Genomic DNA, 20,202 nt, shown 5'->3' with positions numbered 1-20,202 from the left:
GGCTCCTAATATCATTAATCGGAAAGCTGAGTCTCTGGTTCCCATGAGATAGAAAGCCTCACTGGCTCTGGTTAGTTTAACTCTCATATCCACAGAGTTCAGCAGGAGCCTTTCGCAGAAAAAAATATCCCCATGGAGGGGGCCCATTAGGAGTACTTCTCTGGAATTAGCTGTACTGAGAGCCCTCTGTTTGGCCCATTATTGGTTACTATAGAGTCTATGGCGTCGGCTGTGTCTTTATAATAAAGACCAGCGCTGAACTGACTCTTTAACGTGTCTTCAGAAAAGTTTAGCAGAGTCTCGATCATAGCTCTATATGGGTGGGTGGCACTAGACTGTGAAATTAATCTATCACCCAGAGTAACATCGTATTGACTGAATAGTGTATTGAGAGGATAATTGATGAGACCCACAGGTGCGTCGTTCGCCAAGTTTGTGCCGTCTGCATTGGTGATCTTCACGCGTAGATGTAACAAGGTATCGTTGAGATCCAGATACTTTTCACCATCTCTCGGTATAAAAAACTCAATCGGACCATTCTCAGTAATAACGGATAGAGGCATAATTTCCGTGTAGATCTTATCCTCGATAGAAAGCTGGGTCATAGGGACTGAAAATAAGTCCAGTTCTGCCAGGGTGCACTCAGGGGATTTGTGATGCAAAAGAGCCATGTTTTACTCTCTTTCTCTCTCTATTTATGATTCAGTGAAATATATCCCTGCTCCGTGCAGACTTCCTCCCTTTAGGCTTGATCCTTCCAACTGACTTCTTTCTTTTGAGCGGCCTCACTATTTGTGACCTCCTCACACGTTCACCCGGCGGCCGCTTTCTTGGTCTTCGTGACAGAACCATAATACCCGATCCTTCTTGTCCTCCCATCTCTGCAGGACCAGAGATCCTTCTCATGGTTTTGCCTATGACATCTGAGGCAATGTTTGTAGCTGCTGTTTTCAGATGAGGCTTAGCTATAGCAAAACCTTTTTTAACAAGGGGGGCTACGAAGCGAAATGATTTTGAAAATATACAGCCTATTCCGCGACCGTACATTACAGGTGCTCCATAAAAACCAGGCAGGGTACCTCCGACCTGGTTCTGGTAATAGTTTACGAAGCGGTGAGGATCATCCCTCATGTTTATCTGAACCATGTTGCTTTGTTTTGTTGTCCTCCTCCAGACACAGACACTGAGGTGACCTCTGACTGAACGTTTGCTTGATAGTGACTAATGAGTCTGTGATCGACCCGTTTTTATATGTATATGTATAAATTTACTTCTGATCAGAGCTTATCGGGAGAGATAGAATCACAATTCCCTCTTACTCTCTCTGTGATATCAGAGTGAATGACCATCATTTCATTATGCGTTGTGATATCACGGGTCGGAAGTGTAGTCTCACAACGGTTTTCCCATAAGTAAAATTTACCGGAGTGTTTTGATCCGTTTTAATCTCTATGTGGATGTTTTCAATATGCCTCTTTGCTACAGGTAGATAGTTGACCGGGTTAAAAGTATGCATAATTATATCGCCAAACTTACCCTCTACTCTAACTGTTTGCAAGAGCGGGGCATAAGCATCGCCGACTATCTGAGGAGCAACCACATCGCTGTATCAGTAAAGCTGGTAGAAACCTGCTTTTAAATCCATCGGGTAAGGGGCACTCCTTTTATCAAATACGATCCATTTGCCAGGCTCCACACCTAGCATGTAGCTCAGTGGTGGATGAAAACACAGGTGGTACTGGGCACCTGCCTGATACATGAGTCTATTTTCCACCGTGTTCACGACTAAATAAATATCAGAACCTATTTTTCTAAGGTGACCCTCAATCTCGGCTTTGAGCTGATTCAAATCCTTGAAATGTCCGCATCCTATATTCTGGCGGTAGAACTTTTCTAGCCCCGCTTTCCTCCATTCAAAAAAAGCCTGGTCCCTGGAGGCATTATGCCATGTGTACGGATAAGAAATCTCCATCAAGGCAACCTGCCATGAACCTTCCAAATCGATATGCTGGGCTAAATCCACACGGAAACTGGAACTGGTATTATTCTTAAAGACGTTGAGACTAGCGTTGGAGGGCAGGGTGATATAAAACCCCTCATCCTCTACCGTTCGGTTCATGGCGTAGTGTAGCGGGCTAGGAGTAGCGATGGCCCCTTTATACCTCGTGAAGGTCACTGGCTCTGACCCAGCTGTTGAATTTCTCAGGCCAGTTTTTCCAACGGACAAAAACCTGTTTTACACCCCTGATGCTGCGTCGTTTTAATATCTTCTCCACTTGATACATCTTGTCTTTATTCAGTTTAACTTTTTGAAGGTCCTCCGCGTAAAAGGAACCATCAATAGCTTCTCCATCAAAATCTTTGAGTTTGTACACAGGGGGAGATCGTGCAAGCTGCTCGGTCACTGTAAACACTTCATCTGGAAAACTTTGTTCATATTTCTTGTCAAACACGCCTCACAGTTTAGATATTCTTACAAGATCTCCTTTTTTAAACTTTATCCTTGAGTCCTTGCAGCGTCGATCGCGTGCAGAGCCGTACAGGTTCTGAAAACCTTTAAAGGTGTTTTCTAGAGTCACCTCTACAGGCTTCATTTTGATGCTCGTGTGGTAACTGTGGTTGTAACTTTTCACGAGATCCTGCAGGACGTCGAGGTATCGACGTGTGTTATTAGCAGTAAAATATCTCCACTTCCTGGTTTTTAACGTGCGGTTAAACCTCTCAATCACAGATGCCTTTACCTCGCTCGGCGTAGCAAAATGCACAACTCTGTGGTTCTCTAATAATGCCTTAAATTTTTTGTTAAAAAATTCTTTCCCCGCATCAGTTTAAAGTTTTTTAGGGGTCTCGCTTTCTCTAAAAATGGATTCAAAAGCCTTTACCACCTCTGCGGCGGTTTTTCTCTTCATAGTGCGAACGTAAGCCTTTTTTGAAAACACGTCAATGACGGTTAATAGATAATTATACCCCTCATTGTACTCAGCCAAGGCCTGCATGTCGCAGAGATCTGCTTGGAATTGTTTTAAGGGGCTGGTGACAAAAATCTCGGAAAATGTATTCTTACAGGTTTTTGTAGAGTATATGCATCTTGATCTGATAAGAAGTCTTGCACTTTTTCGCACGCGACTTTCTTACCCGTTTCGTCCTGTACAGCTTTACGCAACCTCTCTACTCCCCCAAAACTACCTGGGTGGATAGGATCGTAGAAAATCCTTTTCATTAATCTCGTATCAGCCATCTCACCTTATACAAACTCTGGCTTGTAATGATAGAAAACACAAAACGCAAGTATATTTCAACCTTTTATTTTTTCTCTAATGTGTGATAAAAAACACACACACATACACATGATCACGAAAAGCAGGAATGCTAATAATATAGGATTTAAGAAAAGTTAAATGTTATAACAACATCACATGATAACAATATTAGTCTAAACACATCCAGCTGATGGAAAGAAGGAATGTTACACCCTTCTTTTAACCCTCCCAGAACTTTGTCATGGTTTGAAGCTGCTGCAATTTCTTTACATCTTCTCCAATCAACTGCTCGTACATATCGTGTATAGATGTGTTGATTTATTTCACCAGAGTTAGTTCGTACAAGTAAGCTTCTGCCACAGCCCTGACTCTGGCATCATCTTCACAAATGCTACGCGCAGTTAGAAGATGTTGAATGGAAGCAATGAATTGTTGATTATAAAGTCTCCGCATCAGAGTGTAGTAATGGTCATGAAAAAAGTCGTCCTCGAGGACATCCTTGCACTGATGTTGGCGTAAACTAGGGTGATTGACACTACACCCGTAGCATGATTCAATCATACATTTTTTGATGGTCTCATTCAAGAGGTGTATCACTGCAGTTTTCACAACTTTGATAAAACCTGAGGGGACCCATCCATCAAATTCGTCCTCGCCCTCTCCTCCCCCATCCTGAGTGTCTGCAGGGGGCCCCTGGCCTGGTGGAGAGCTGAGACTCCATTTCGTTAGATTTAGCTTCCTCCGTTGTTACGGCCACGGTGGATCCTATCGGGTAGAGCGTTAAACAGCAGTCATCAGGCGCCGAATTTGAGAACTCGATCTCGAGAGAAGAGGAGGAGTTGGAGGAGAAGAAAGACTCAGACGAAGTCGCTGGTGAAGGAGGGTGATATGGCTCCAGGTAGTATCTGTCGCTGTCTGGTGATCCAAACTGCGGTGATGTGGATGTTGCAGAAGGGCTCCCTGTATGCATCAATAGCGATGGAGAAGCATTCTCCAGATCGCGGTCAGTGATCTCCTCGCACAATGTCTTCTGGACGCTAGTTCTCATCCTGTTCCTCGTGTTGATCGTTGTATGACCTGTGCTGGAGTGTGTCCTTATAAACCTGAAGGTGGTGTGGTTATTGAGGTTGAGGAGGAGGGTGCTCAGTGGAGGGAGGTCTACACAGCCAGGGTTTTCTTGACTGCTAGAATCTCACCCCAGTTCTGGCAACTGCGGAACAGGATGGAAACTCGATCCGCTATATCATTCATCTTCTCCACCCAGGTTGCATGAGATATTGCTAACAGCGTCCTAAACACACCACAGTCAGAGTTATAACACTCAAGAACAAAAAGATCCCCCTCTTCATTCTCATTAGATTTCCGGTGGCTTGCACGGAAGAACCTGTAACGCCTGTTTTCGATTGCCACACAGCAGTGAAAACCATCCCTGTTTTGGCCAGCTCAGCATCATCCAGAGGATTCTTCAGTCTCGGACTCTCCAGTATCGGTCGTTTGGCTGCAGGCGCTGCTGGGATTTCTTCGGGTTATTCTTTCACTGTTAACACCTCCTCAGCCGAGCCCTTGCCTCCTTCTATATGACGCGGTATCGCTAGTTTCAACACTCCCCAGTCGTTGGAAGTTAGCATACACACAGTGGTCAGAGGTCCCGGCTTCTCACCACCCTCGTCAAGCTGATACAGACAGAGGTCACCTGTTTCATACATGAACACATAGCCCCATCTTCCCCGCAGTCCATAAGGCTCCAGTGACCATTCCTCCTGTAGAGACACGGGTGGCAGTTGCTACGTTCTGCACAGAAACACCATCCTTTTCTTGGGAGCATTTGGTATCAAGGGCTGATCTTCAAATATCGTTACCGGAGTCTCACAAATGAGAGACCGCAGAGCACACGTCCTCTCCGGTGCCTGCGTAGATTTCTCCTCTACACTCACTCTGCTTCTTGTCCTCGGCATCTTGAATCAGCTATCTTTCACCCCAAAGCCGTTCTCTACACACTGACTGTCTCAGCGTTTTTATCCTTTACTCGAAACCCCTCCCCTGTCCACCCATTGGCCCTCAAACCTGGGGTCAAACAATACCCCCCACACATCTAATTATTTTCTCATCTTTACCTTACAGGGACCGGTCTTTGAAGCTGTTAAAATGTTGAACTACAACTTTTCTATTAACCCTAACCCTTTCTCTTATTTAAACATTCAACTAATATATTTCTCACAACCTCCTGACTTTAGCTGTAATCATTCTTAACCCTAGCCATAAACACCCCCTTCCTTAGATGTCAAAGGCCTACTCAACAGATGGCTGCTCTATGTCAAACAAAGGTCACACGTCAAAATAGCTTGATCGATCGATAAGAGGTCAAAAGTCAAATCCCCGGATGTCAGCAAACGGATGTCAAACAAAGGTCACCTGTCATATCAATTTGATTGATTGATCAAAATGAGTTTGATCGAAGGTATCCTTTTATTTCTCTCATATTCGAACTAGAAAACATGTGGCGCTACCCGCCACTGTGTACGGCAATTTAGTACAAATTGTTGGTTTGCTTTCGGGTTAGGGTCAGGGTTGCGAAATTAGGGTTTAAAAAATATATCTGTGCATTCTTCAACTGAAAAAGTATAACCCTAACATGTACGTTTATGTCGTGAGAAAAGCTATTTTATGAAAACATAAAACTATGCTAATTTAGACATGATTCCTACCACTCTGTTTTGCTGATGGAAAGGGGCGTGTTCAATAGCTGGAAGCCATTTCTCACTGCACGGAATTGTGTATGCACACTGGTCGATCGTGTCATTGGATATTTGTAGGATATTGCACGAAAATAACTTTGTACGTTTCCATACGAAGCCTTTTCATGAGAATACGTTGCTTACAGACCTGCTCTAAGAGACTTGCAGGTGTAATTGAGGTTAATACTTATGCATACTAACTTGTTTTTTTTTGTATTATTTCATGTTTCCTTCAAAGTAACAGATTTTTTGCATCTTCAAGGTTTTTCCAGGTAATAAGGCAAAAATACAGAAACAAGGCCAAGGTAGTGAATACTTTTGTAAGCCTCTATATTTAAAGGGAACCCTAACTGTGAGGACTAATAGGCATAAATATGCTTTAATGTTTGCCTTATACTAGAATCTGGTGTTAAAAAAAATCGCAATTTACAACACATATTCTCACCTATGATGATTTATGTAACTGTATGACAGTCAGCAGTGAACCTTCACTATTCACCTCCACTGAAGTAAATAGACACATTTTTTAACACACTATATTTGTGCAATGGCACATTGTTGACAGTTTAATGAAATGTATAACATAATTTGCAAAGGAAAATGTAGGAATATAACATTTGGTATTACATTGCGGCCTTTTGAAATGCTGATATAGCGATTTAAAAAAAATATTTTCCATTTTTGAGCCCTTATTATGTAACTGCTCTAATGTGATGGGATGATTCGCTAGGAGAAAGCCCCTGCATCAAAATGAATACACAAAAAAATAATTTTTATTTGAACTTGGATTAATTTGTAAGTCGCTTTGGAAAAAAACGTCAGCAAAATGCATAAACGTAAAACTTTTTCTACCTAATTATTTTCAATGCACTAAACACAAGAAGCCTGGCTTGTCAACATTGCATCTCTGCTTAAGAGTGAAGATGTTTCCACTTCAAGTGCTGCTTTCTCTCTATCATTGACAGTAATGCATAGAACACTGGTAAAGTGTGAAGCCTCAAGTGTTCTTGGTGTTCTTGTTAGGATAGCAAACAGTGACGGAGAGCTTGGAGACTGCTGGGCTCATCGGCAGCAAGGCAGTCAGTTTGTGCTGAGAAAAATCTATCTTACTCAACACTGTTTGCATACAGAGTCTGCATTTCACCCACCAGTAAAAGTAACAAACTGAGGTTTTCTGTTTCTTTAAGCCCTAAAACTGAGTAGATAAGATAGTACTTCTCTTAAAGATGAGCCTTGAAGATGAGAACAATTTGCATTTTTCATTCAAATCATATAGAAAAAGTTGTGGCAATAAGTTGGAATTAATGTTTCTATTTGGAACTGCACATGCTGCACATATAATGTAAGCTATTGCACGACTGTAGTTGGAAATCTTTCATGTTACTGTAAATGGCAGAGAATGTCAGTTCCAGGACTAATGAAAACATTAATTCTAAAGCTTCCTACTTTTTGCTGGGAAATTTTAAATATGATGTTCATGATTTCATGTGTCTGAATAAGCCAAAACCAGATGCTAAACACCATTACTGTGGAGAAGGTTCAGCTTGGGAGATGCTGCTGCTCTGCTGCTGTTTATTGAAGATATTTAATTCAATCTTCCATATTACTTTGTGTCACTTTGCTGTTCTCTCGCTCTCTCTCTCTCTCCCTCGCTTTTCTTTCCTTTGTCCTGTCAGTCTCAACTGGTTCAGGGAGAGTCTGGGAAGTTTTCCTTCCCACTGTTACCAAGTGCTTGTTCAGATGGAATTGTTGGATTTCTTTATGCAGAGTGCTCTGAGATGCAGATAAGCGCACTGAAGTAATGTAGACATTATAGATACATGATGCATTCATATATTCAAACAGCCACTGGGGAATTATGTTGGCAGTTATTCATGACGACTACAACTCCATGTAGTAATGTTTCTTTTTTCTTTTTTTTTTTTTTACCTTTTTTTACCATTTAGTTAAATTTTCATTATCATTTCTGTTTTGTTTTGTTTTTAAAATCAATGTGAAAAAGTGATCAACTCAACCAGAGACATGACTCTGTAGAATGTCGAAAATTGCCCATCCATGTATTGTTTAGTGTAAATATCAGCTTTTGAAAAATTAGTCAAAAACTACCATAGATATTTAAGTTAAGGTCTACGGTCAAACCACACTGGAACAGTTTGTAGTAGGGATGAACCGAATTGAAAATTTGTGACCGAAACCACATAAAAATTGAATGCTTGGCCGAATACCAAATGTGGCTGTTAAGTTTTTCTTTTTTTTTTTTTAAATATTGCATAAATAAAAAAAATTTAAAACATTTTTAGACATGATTTTCAAAGAAAGTAAATGTTTATTTGATATTCTGACGTTTGCATATTCCAGTAGTTTCACATTTATATTAGCCCTACATAACTGAGTTCAGAAATATCTACTCTGTAGGCCGTCAAACAAAACCTGCATTAGAAGTGCTTTCCCAAAAAAGCTAAAGTGCATAAAAGTGGATAAACCCACAACAAATTAATTATTGGCCTTTTGGCACCAGTCTACTTACTCACAGTAGGCTAATTATGTAAATAGAAGGGTCAGGTAAATAAGTGTGTGCTTGTGGTAATCTTATACACTTAGGCTCGGCACGTTGTTTGATTGCTTCAGTAAAATGCGCCGCTAATAGTCTATTTGGCCTTGCTATAAAGTTAAAAAAATGTATATCTATTCAGACTTATTTTTCCCTTATTCCACTGAATACCGAATGTGGCTTTTTCTGCAATATGCATCCCTAGTTTGTAGATAGAATTCTACCATTTCTTGTCATTTTGATATAGATGTCACAAGCTGTTAATAATCCAAATGTCAAAACCATATAAACATTTTTTCCACAGCTCTCAATAGGCACAGGTAGAGCTTGAATGTAGTTCTGAAGATATGTTACCCATCTAAAAAGGTATATATTTTATTAACCCAGTGACACTTCAGTCAATACATTATTCACCGTAGCCAAGTCGCATGGAGCTCCGGCATATTGAGATAGTCCCTGAAATAATGGCAGAGCATACAAACATTTCCTTGAAAAGAAAGAGCAGAGGGAAACCCTTGGGTATCACATAAAGCATCTCTCCAATAAGTGATGTAAAGTGGACATCTAACCATCAACCATTCTAAAAAACAGGGCAGAAAGTCAATTTCTTTTTAATTTCTGGTAGCAGTTGTTGCCCATTAATGTATTTTACTGACTAATCCAATAGACTTCTAGAATTAAATTGAAAATTTAGAACCATTATCTCAGAGGAAGTAACACGTCAGAAGACTCAAGGCAAGCATTTCATGTTTCTTGTCATCAAATACAATTAATTTAACTGAAGTGAAAAGCTCGTAAAATATGACATGAAATTACACCACCTCTGCTACAGTAATATGCTAGTGGGGGATGTGATAAAGCTGTGTAATCTAGTTAGCTAAGTCTCTGTTTGCATGGCTGATCAAGCTAAGCTTCTGAGAGCATTACAAAGATTTAGCATAGTACACAAATTTAAAACAAAGTGAATGCAAAGTGAGGACCAAACTGTAGTGCAGCAGGGTTCTTTGGTTACCTGATACTGGTTGGCCTTTGCGAGTTCCTGATTGGCTGATTCCACATTAGATGATGTGGTCTGGATGTAATCTTCGATACTATCTGAAGAAATATAGAGCACATATGGAGTCACTTTCCATGCACCAGTATACAACATTCTGATCATGTGGAATGGTCTGATTTCAGGCATGATTACATTTGTATAACACTGTATCAAAAATATCCCTGCACTTTATTAAAGACTGTTTCTAAGATAGATGATCAGTATGGAGCAGCAGAGTCTGTCAGATTTGACTTTTTAGTTTTCTACAAGTCAAACATTAAACAGAGCTGGGTTTATTTTACTGTCCTTCCCATTCAGAGTTTCTTCTTATGAAAATTTATATTTATACAGTTTATATGAAATTAGAAGAGGAGCCAGGATTTCAAAAACACGTGTAGACATGATGACGCATTTCATTAAAACGGGTGTGAAGGGTTTTATTTAATGGAGTTCATTATCAGTGTTTCAGATGGATGTATATCAAAGACATTACACAAGGTATAACATAATGATTTCTCCTAAAGACATGTGTGCGATAAGATGTAAATGCAGATGATAACAACCATGGTGTATGCTGTCTGTCAAGCAGTCTATTGGACATGATGTAAAGCTCCAGTGACATTTCTCCCAGAACTAGTGGTTTCCTTCTCAAACAAGCTGAAAAGCTTTCTTTAGATTTCTCTGAAAAGATTTCTACTTCTTTTGCAAAAGAAGTTGAGTTCTCAAAGTGCAGTCATCACAGATAAGCCTTTTGCATTCTGTGTACCCAGTGTTCAAAGCTGTCTCCTCAAAATGTGCTTTCTATAAACTGAATTTTTTTCCAAATGACTTTTAAGTGCAACAATCATGGGCTGGATTACATTCAAAAGCAACTTCATCAGAGCCAGCAGCTGGTGGTTAACAGGCACACGAAGATGGTTGTCACTACATTTCCAGCCAAACACGTTTGCTCTTGCAATTCAACTGTACAGAAACATGCATTTTAGAAAATTAGGTTTTAGAGGAACCAAACGCAAAACATGAAAGGAGGCAGACAGGCTTGTAAGGCAAAGTAGAGGAAAACTTTAATCACACTTACTAGTAACAACAAAGTGACTCAAGATAATTTAAAGCAGCCAGTGTGTCCAGTAAAAAACAAAAAATAAACTTAGGAAAATAAAACACACAGACAAAGATCACACATGGAGAAATGGCTATAGTTACACAAAGGAAAAGGGAAAAGACAAAGTCGAAATTAACTAGGAGCAAAATGAGGCAAGATGTACAAGGAAAGAACAAGAATTAAAGGACTCACAAGAACACTTACGTAAACAGATGAAGACACAGAAGTGAAAAGAAAGGTCAGCGTTTCCGCTTGAAAAATTTGGCAGCGGTCATGTGACCGGCAGTTTTTCAATTTACCGGACAAATGTTTGAAATTCCGGTCAAATATTATTTGGAATTATTGAGCTTAAAATGATAATTGATATGCAGGTTATAAAATAATGATATCAAAGCATGTTAGAAATCCTTTTTATTGAAAAGTATAGGCTGTATCAAATGAAATGAGTGCCGTCTGGACTGGCTCATTTCATTATTATGCGCTGTGCTGGCAACGTGATATAATAATAATAATAAAAAGTTGCTTTGCAATAAAAACTTACTTTTTACATGTGTGAGATGCGCTGCAGCTGTTTTTAAAGTGTGCTGTGTCTCTGCGCAGCTTGAAATGTGCATCAGTCGTGTGACTTTGCTCTGCCCCAGGCAACTACACTGTGCGATTCTGTAGAAAGACGCTGTGCAAGAACCACGCGTTCTATGGCTGCCTCGGTTGGTGCGTCTGGTTTTTCAGCTTGCATTACAGATACTTATTTTTGGAGATTCTGGATATATATATATATATATTGCTATATATATTGCTATATATATTGCTATACTTAATACTCTGCACCAAACGGGCTTTGCTTTGCGGTAAGACGTATTGCATCACTTCCTGTTGCTTTGTGTGTGTGCACTGTGACAGTTCTCGCTCTTCTTGAACTACTAATAATCACCTTATTTCTCCCTATAATTTACACATCTTGCATAGTTAACTCTATCCCATACTTGTTATATTCTAACGCTCACTCTTACAGATCTTTAGTTTTTATTTTTCACTTTTTAGCGTTGTGTCTGGTTCTCTAGCTTAGCATGGCTACCAGTTCTCTTCCTCTATCTCCTGCTTTCACCTGCTCCTTGTGTCAGATGTTTAGTTACTCCTCTGCCTCCTTTAGTGGTAATGGTACATGTAACAAATGTAGTCTTTTTGTAGTTTTGGAGGCAAGGTTATCTGAATTGGAAGCTCGGCTCTGCACTGTTGAAAACCACCCGATAGCGAGCCAGGCCCCTTTAGTCAGTGCGGAGCCACCTAGCGTAGCTAGCTCTGTTAGTCGTCCCCGAGCAGATCCCGAGCAGCCGGGACTTAAGAGTGGCTGGGTGACTGTCAGGAAGAGGAGTCATAGTCCTAAAGTCAAGCCCGTGGTTCACCATCAACCTGTCGACGTTTCTAATAGATTTTCTCCACTCAGCGACACACCCGCTGAGGACAAAACCCTGGTAATTGGCAGCTCTATAGTCAGAAACGTGGCATTAGAGACACCAGCGACCATAGTCAAATGCATTCCAGGGGCCAGAGCGGGCGACATAGAATCCTATTTAAAACTGCTGGCTAAGGATAAACGTAAATACGGTAAAATAGTTATTCACGTCGGCGGTAATGAGACCCGGTTACGCCAATCGGAGGTCACTAAAATTAATGTTGCATCGGTGTGTAATTTTGCCAAAACAATGTCGGACTCCGTAGTTTTCTCTGGACCCCTGCCAAATCTGACCAGTGATGACATGTTTAGCCGCATGTCCTCATTCAATCGCTGGTTGTCTAGATGGTGTCCAGCAAACAACGTGGGCTACATAGATAATTGGCAATCTTTCTGGAGAAAACCTGGTCTGATGAGGAGAGACGGCATCCATCCCACTTTGGAAGGAGCGGCTCTCATTTCTAGAAATATGGACGAATTTATTAGTCATCCAAAAACATGACATCCCAGGGTTGAGACCAGGATGCAGAGTTGTAGTCTTACACACTTCTCTGCGGCTTCCCACCTGATGCTGCCCCCCCCTCAATCAAAAAACACAAAAGGAGCAAATCCTCTTGTGCAAAAAAAAATTAAAACAAAAACTTTAACTGAACAAAAACATCAAACTATTAAATGTGGTTTGCTGAATATTAGATCTCTCCCTTTGAAGTCTCTGTTAGTGAATGATTTGATTTGTGATCATCATATTGATATATTTTGTCTTACAGAAACCTGGCTGCAGCAGGAGGATCATGTTAGCATTAATGAATCAACTCCCTCTGACTATTTAAATGTTCATGTTCCTAGAACCACAGGCAGAGGAGGAGGAGTGGCAGCTATCTTCAGATCAGGGTTACTAATCAGTCCTAGACCCAAGATTAGTTTTAGCTCTTTTGAATCTCTGATTCTCAGTTTTTCCCACCCAAAGTGGAAATCACAAAAACCTCTTGTGTTTGTTGTTGTGTATCGTCCGCCTGGCCCTTATTCTGAGTTTCTGTCTGAATTCTCAGAGTTTTTATCCCAGTTAGTGGTGAGTACAGATAAAGTCATTGTAGTGGGTGACTTTAATATTCATGTAGATGTTGAAAATGACAGCCTAAATATTAACTTTAATTCTATATTAGACTCTATTGGATTTTCTCAAAGTGTTCACAGACCTACTCACTGCCTTAATCATACCCTTGACCTTGTGCTGACTTATGGCATTGAGAGTGAACAGTTAACAGTGTTCCCTCATAACCCTGTCTTGTCTGACCATTTTTTAATAACTTTTGAATTTACATTACTTGACTACACGGTTTCTGAGAAGAATTCTACATATAGAAGGTGTCTGTCAGAGAATGCTGTAACCAGATTTAAAGAGTTGATTTCATCATCCTTTTCTTCACTGCCATGTGCTGATATGACACAGGATGGCTACCTAAATTTTACTCCAGTAGAACTTGACTCTCTTGTTGACAGCACTACAGCTTCAATGCGTACAACACTGGACAATGTTGCCCCTCTGAAAAGGAAGGTAATCAGTCAGAAGAGGTTGGCTCCTTGGTATAATTCACAGCTGCGTGCGTTAAAGCAGACTGCAAGAAAGCTGTAGAGACAGTGGCGTTCCTCTAATTTAGAAGAGTCTCAATTAGTCTGGAAAGATAGTTTAATAACGTATAAGAAAGCACTTCGTAAAGCTAGAACTGCGTATTATTCATTATTGATAGAAGAGAATAAGAATAATCCCAGGTTTCTTTTCAGCACTGTTGCCAGGCTGACAAAGAGTCCGAGCTCTGTTGAGCCATGTATTCCTTTAACTCTCAGCAGTGATGATTTCATGAGATTCTTCATCAATAAAATTGTTTCTATCAGAGAGAAGATTAATGGAATCCTTCCCATTATTATCACTGATGTATCATCAAGTAGAGCAGCTTTAGAAGTATCTTTCGAACCTGAATTGTATTTAGACAGCTTCTGTCCAGTTGATCTTTCTGAGCTAACAACAGCAATAGTCTCTTCTAAACCATCAACTTGTATGTTAGACCCAATCCCAACCAGACTGTTCAAGGAGGTTTTCCCCTTAATTGACACTTCCATATTGGATTTGATCAATCGGTCTTTGTTGACAGGATATGTACCTCAGACTTTTAAGGTTGCTGTAATTAAACCTTTACTTAAAAAACCTACTCTTGATTCAGAAGTGTTGGCTAATTATCGACCTATATCCAATCTCCCTTTTTTGTCCAAAGTTCTTGAAAAAATAGTTGCAGTTCAACTTTGTGATCATTTACATAGAAATAATCTGTTTGAAGAGTTTCAGTCAGGATTCAGAGTGCATCATAGCACAGAAACAGCACTGGTGAAAGTTACCAATGATCTCCTGTTAGCCTCTGATAGCGGACTTGTTTCTGTGCTTGTCCTGTTGGATCTCAGTGCTGCATTTGATACGATCGATCACAGCATTCTGTTACAGAGACTTGAACATGTTATTGGGATTAAAGGAACTGCATTAGGCTGGTTTAGTCATATTTATCTGATAGATTCCAGTTTGTTCTTGTAAATGAAGAATCTTCCTCACACGTTGGAGTAAGTCATGGAGTTCCTCAGGGTTCTGTGCTTGGACCGATTCTTTTTACTTTATACATGCTTCCATTAGGTAACATTATCAGACAGCATGGCATAAATTTCCATTGTTATGCTGATGATACTCAGCTGTACTTATCTATGAAACCAGATGAAACCTACAGGTTGGTCAGGCTACAAGCCTGTCTTACAGACATAAAGACCTGGATGACTCAGAACTGTCTGCTTTTAAATTCAGACAAAACTGAAGTTGTTCTCTTTGGACCTGAGCGCTTCAGGGAGAAATTGTCTAGTTATATAGTTACTCTAGATGGTATTTCCTTGGCTTCTAGTTCTACAGTGAGGAACCTTGGAGTTATTTTTGACCAGAATTTATCATTTGACGCACATATAAAACTGGTTTCTAGGACTGCCTTCTTTCACCTTCGTAATATTGCTAAAATCAGGAACATCCTGTCTCAGGGTGATGCAGAGAAACTAGTTCATGCATTTGTTACTTCAAGATTGGACTACTGCAATTCCTTATTATTGGGCTGTCCCACATATTCTCTGAAAAGCCTCCAGCTGATCCAAAATGCTGCAGCCAGAGTTCTGATGAGAACTAACAGGAGAGATCATGTTTCTCCAGTTTTAGCTTCTCTTCATTGGCTCCCTGTTAAATTCAGAATAGAATTTAAGATTCTTCTTCTGACATATAAAGTTCTTAATGACCGAGCTCCATCATATCTTAAAGATTTAATTGTAAGATATTTTCCTAACAGAGCACTTCGCTCCCAAACTGCAGGTTTACTTGTTGTTCCCAGAGTTTCTAAAAGTAGAATGGGAGGTAGAGCCTTCAGTTATCAGGCCCCTCTCTTGTGGAATAAGCTGCCAGTAAATGTCCGGGAAGCAGACACCCTTTCCACTTTTAAGATTAGGCTTAAAACTTTTCTTTTCGATAAAGCTTACAGTTAGGGATGGCTCAGGTAATCCTGAAACATCCCATAGTTAAGCTGCTATAGGCTTAGACTGCTGGGGGACCTCATCTGTCACACCTTTCCTCACTTTGCTCTCTTTTTCCCCCTGTTTAATTTCAAAATTGATTTTATGTACATGTGACATTATTGTGGTTATTAACCTATGTTTCCCTGTTCCAACAGATATCCTTTGAATGGCGTTATGGTGTTTTTCCCCCCTCTTTTCCCTCTTTTCTGTCTTCTCAAACCCCAGCTGGTCGAGGCGGATGGCCACCCTTCCTGAGTCTGGTTCTGCCAGAGGTTTCTTCCTGTTAAAAGGGAGTCGTTCCTTTCCACAGTTGCCACAGGCACGCTCAGGACGGGAGATTGGACTGAAGACACATTTCGGTGCAATCTGTTGGTTTCCTTAGCTAGGATATTAATTTTTTGAATTAGCTCTATATGAATTAATTGGATTATGATTACAATGAATTGAATTCCAATTGGCTTGAATTGGACTATATTACTTAAGTGCCTTGAGATGACAATTGTTGTAATCTGGCGCTATATAAATAAATTGAATTGAATTGAACTACACCAAGTCAAAAATCTTGTAAGTGCAAACCAAACATGGCATGTTCGTACGAGACCTTCATACGACAATTGAGAGAAATTTAGAATAAGAATACGAAAATTCTGTTTCAAAGGCCCAATGTTTCAAAGTTTATGACCACCAGTAAGCTAGAAATAGAAGTATATTCTCAGGGCTTTATCGATTATCAGGTTTGATTGTTAAGATATATACAACACAATATATGGAACACTAATGTCCATAATGGAAATATGGTTGCTGATTTTGTAAGCATACATGCCCAGTTGATTGCTGTGCCCCATTCCCAAAGGGTTTTACATTGTTTCTGTAGTCCTCGAAATGTCAGCCTAAAGATTCTGGTCACCATTTTGTATTGCCTGATCAATCAGTCAATCAATTAATCTTTATTTCTAAAGCACTTTTCATACGAAAAAAAAAAAAAAAAAAGCAACACAAATTGCTTTACATAGGCAAAAAAATTAAGATTTAAAATCGCGACTTTACTCATCCAATTCCCCAAACCACACGCCCTAGTCCTGCATAGACATACACATGCACACAAAGGTACACAGAATGAAGTTCTTTAAAAGCCTTGTCTTAACCCTCATTGACAGTATTGAGGAAACACGAACACTGGAAGTTTATATGAATAAGAGTAAAAATGGATAAGATTAAAATAAAATAAAACACTAAAAATGGAATGGAAAAGACTGTATAAAAGACAAGAGTTAAATATTAAACCAAACTCATAAATTGTTCAAAAATATAGATGTGTTCAAGGAGTAATTAATATAAATTGGTAAAACAGAAAATGATAAAACTAGTTATAGCATAAGAGACTAAGAAGGCAATAAATGTGAGTCAAATTAATAAAATATATTTAATTAAAAGCTTTACTAAAAAAAATATAGGTCTTAAGCTTTATTTTAAAGATATAAACACTCCTAGCTGCTCTCAGGTCTTCAGGAAGGCTGTTCAACAAGCGAGAACCATAAAAACTATGAGATGATGCTTCTCCATATGTTTTAGTCCCTGCTTTGGGAAGAAATAAGAGACCAGCCCCCGACGTGAACCTCTGTGAACCTCAAAAACTAAAAGCAAGTCAGATGAATACTTAGGACTAACACCATTAAGAGCTTTAAAAAACTAGTAAAATCATTTTAAAATCAACTAAGAAACACCCAGGCAGTCAATGCAGAGGTTTTAAAACTGGGGTAATATGAGCTCTCTTTCTGGCCTTTGTCAGCAGCGAGCAGCTGAGTCGCAGCTGTAATGGATTTATAGTCTTTTTAATAAGACCACAAAGAAGAGCAGTACAATATTTTTTTCTACAGGTGATAAAAGCATGGATCAGTATCTGTGCAAAACCAAAAGTGGTTTTAAAAAATTATCAAGAAAATTAAGGTTCAAAATTTTGCAGGTGTGTTGGAGCCAAATGTTAAGTCCAAGCAGTCTGCTAAAACGTCCTGCTCCGCGGTTTAAAGTGGGCAGCGGGCCACTGATAAAAACAGACTTCTCATAGTCTTAAAGGTTAAAAAGGTCCTTAAAGGGGAACTCCGGTATTTTTAAAACTAGACCTTATTTCTGGCATGAAATACATTCATCTACTCACTGGAACAGTTTGGTGAAAGTCGGCGTCCTTCGGAAGATATTTAGATAACTCGAGATCCATATAACGGAATGAACAGGGCTTAGACGATGCAGTCTCTAAGCAAAATTATCTGTCTTTATTTCACCAATACTTTAAGACGAATGAATGAATGAACGCGTACTATTGCACTATTAGCTCATAGCTGCTGTGTTGTTGTTATTGCCGGCTATCGGGGGGCTTATAGAGGTTTTTCTACACACTCGTCTACTGGGATGACGTCATTGACGTGTGCCGCTGCAACACAGCTTATTCACTCCGTGCTCTGTGACAGTTGGCTAACTTCACACGTAGTTTACTACTGATAGTTTTGTGCAACATGGCAGGATATTTATCAGATTTTGACGACGTGGACGACAACTTTGAGTATGATGGACGTCCTTACCGGAAAAACAGAAAATTAAACATTAATATGCTTTACTTAACCACACAACAAAACATGAAAGGATCAGATTTGACAAAGCTATTCTGTAATCTGGACGAGAGAGGGGGGACAGGGACCTGAAACCAGGCTATAGCTTTTACCTTAATCTTAGATTCAATATCCCTCTCTGGGACGAAGAACAGCTTGACAGATGTGTTCACGCTTTTCAGCTTGTAATACAAGCTCTGGGCATCAGGGATGTCTCGTCCATGGGCTACAATCTGGTCCGCTGATCTTTTGAGGGCCCCACCCACACCATCTGGTGCCCCCTTTCCATGGCCTGCAGGTGTGAACCTCCAAAATGCAAAGTTTGGATTTCTTCACTGTACCTGCACAAGTAATTTTCACTAAAATCTATGTGCAAGAGAGACTCATTGTGCTTCAGGCTCCTCCTGAGCTCCCTGTATGCATAAAATTGCCATTTAATGTTGAAGACATGGCGCCTAAAATGGAGAAGCCTCTCATGGAAATCTGTTATGATAAATAAATGTGAACACAATTTGTCCTCAGAATGAGTGATGTGCACATTTGAGACACATGAACACTGAACACTGATCAACAATTAACACACCCATGTGTCTGCAATTACATGAGTGGATATAAAAGCATGCGCAAAGTGTTGAAGTGCATACCATTAAAAACAATGTCTGCTTTAGTGGTATTGGAAGACATTGTAAATGGTGCAATTGGAAGAGAGCGTGTATTCAGAGACATTTGCTGGCACATGATGACAACTGGCTCATCAGCCGTTTTGAGGGCAATCCTCCAGGAACTGTGGCAGAGCTGCGGCCAGAGCTGGAGCACAACACAGCGAGGAGCCATGCACCGCTTGTGCCACAGGTGATGTGCACACTGGGGTTTCTGCAATTTGATGCGAGAGCCGGTTTTCCTAATGTACTCGGAGCTATCGACTGCACACACAGTGCTATAAAAGCTCCATCACATGATGAATTTGTATATCAACAGGAAACATTTTCATTCCGTCAATGTACAGATATGTGATGCGCAAATGCTTTGTGGGAGTGGCCTGGTTCAACACACGATTCATACATTCCGTAACAGAATTATTGGGAACAGACAACAAGCTGGCACTGTGCACGATGGGTGGCTTCTTGGTGAGTAACTTTATTCGTGTAATTGTCCAAATATTATTTCCCCCGTGATGTGCATTGAACATGTGCGCCCCAATTTTTATCCCATCTTCACAGCATCATAGTTGGTGGTTAAAGTTAGTAACTTTCTGTTTTTTGCTGGTTCGTAAAGTGTGAAATCTCTTAATTAGCCTCACATTTTCCCCGGCGCACTTCTTCACTAGGTTACTGTATGAACACTTTTGTTGTGAGTTACACAAATATAGGCATTTACCTTGTGGGTAATCAGAGTCACCCACACTCCCACACCCACCACCCCTGAGAGATCAGTGTCACCCATAGCTGTGCTGACTGTCTGTTCAAACAGCCTCGCCCACCTGTTTTGGCCACACTTCGGCAGCGGGCAGCCAGTCTCTGCTTCACATCCACCTTAATATAGGACCACTTCTTTTTCACCTCTGCTTGTGTGAGCTTCTCAGACCCCACATCATTAAAGGCCTCACTCACGATCTCCCACCCACTCCTGTTATGTTTGCTGCTTTCCCTTAAATTATTATTTTTTCCCGTCTTACTCATTCTTTATTCTTTATTTTCTGATTGTGCAGAGAGAGGAATCGCAGGTGCATGGCTCATTTAAATATTATTTGCATATTTAAGTAGGGGCGTGGACAGGGAGGAGTCGGGTACACCGACATGTGCTCTCAATTCCACAAAGATTGGGATGTACAAACGAAATGTGCTTGGATTCATGTGTGCGCACACATTGATACA

The 20,202-nt window shown here is 40.2% G+C and overlaps 1 protein-coding gene across 1 annotated transcript in view; it reads right to left on the bottom strand.

Annotated features, from left to right (window-relative positions):
* Positions 1–20,202, bottom strand: part of tsnare1 (T-SNARE Domain Containing 1) — a 275,364-nt gene that overhangs the window by 106,289 nt on the left and 148,873 nt on the right. Inside the window, exon 16 of the mRNA XM_072395073.1 lies at positions 9,559–9,641. Within this exon, the coding sequence (XP_072251174.1) occupies positions 9,559–9,641 (83 nt within the window). The remainder of the gene's footprint in view (positions 1–9,558; positions 9,642–20,202) is intronic.

Source organism: Leuresthes tenuis, unplaced genomic scaffold (assembly GCF_036924035.1).
Source record: "Leuresthes tenuis unplaced genomic scaffold, fLeuTen1.0.hap1 SCAF_10, whole genome shotgun sequence".
NCBI lineage: Eukaryota > Metazoa > Chordata > Actinopteri > Atheriniformes > Atherinopsidae > Leuresthes > Leuresthes tenuis.
This window is presented reverse-complemented; position numbering and strand designations above follow the sequence as displayed.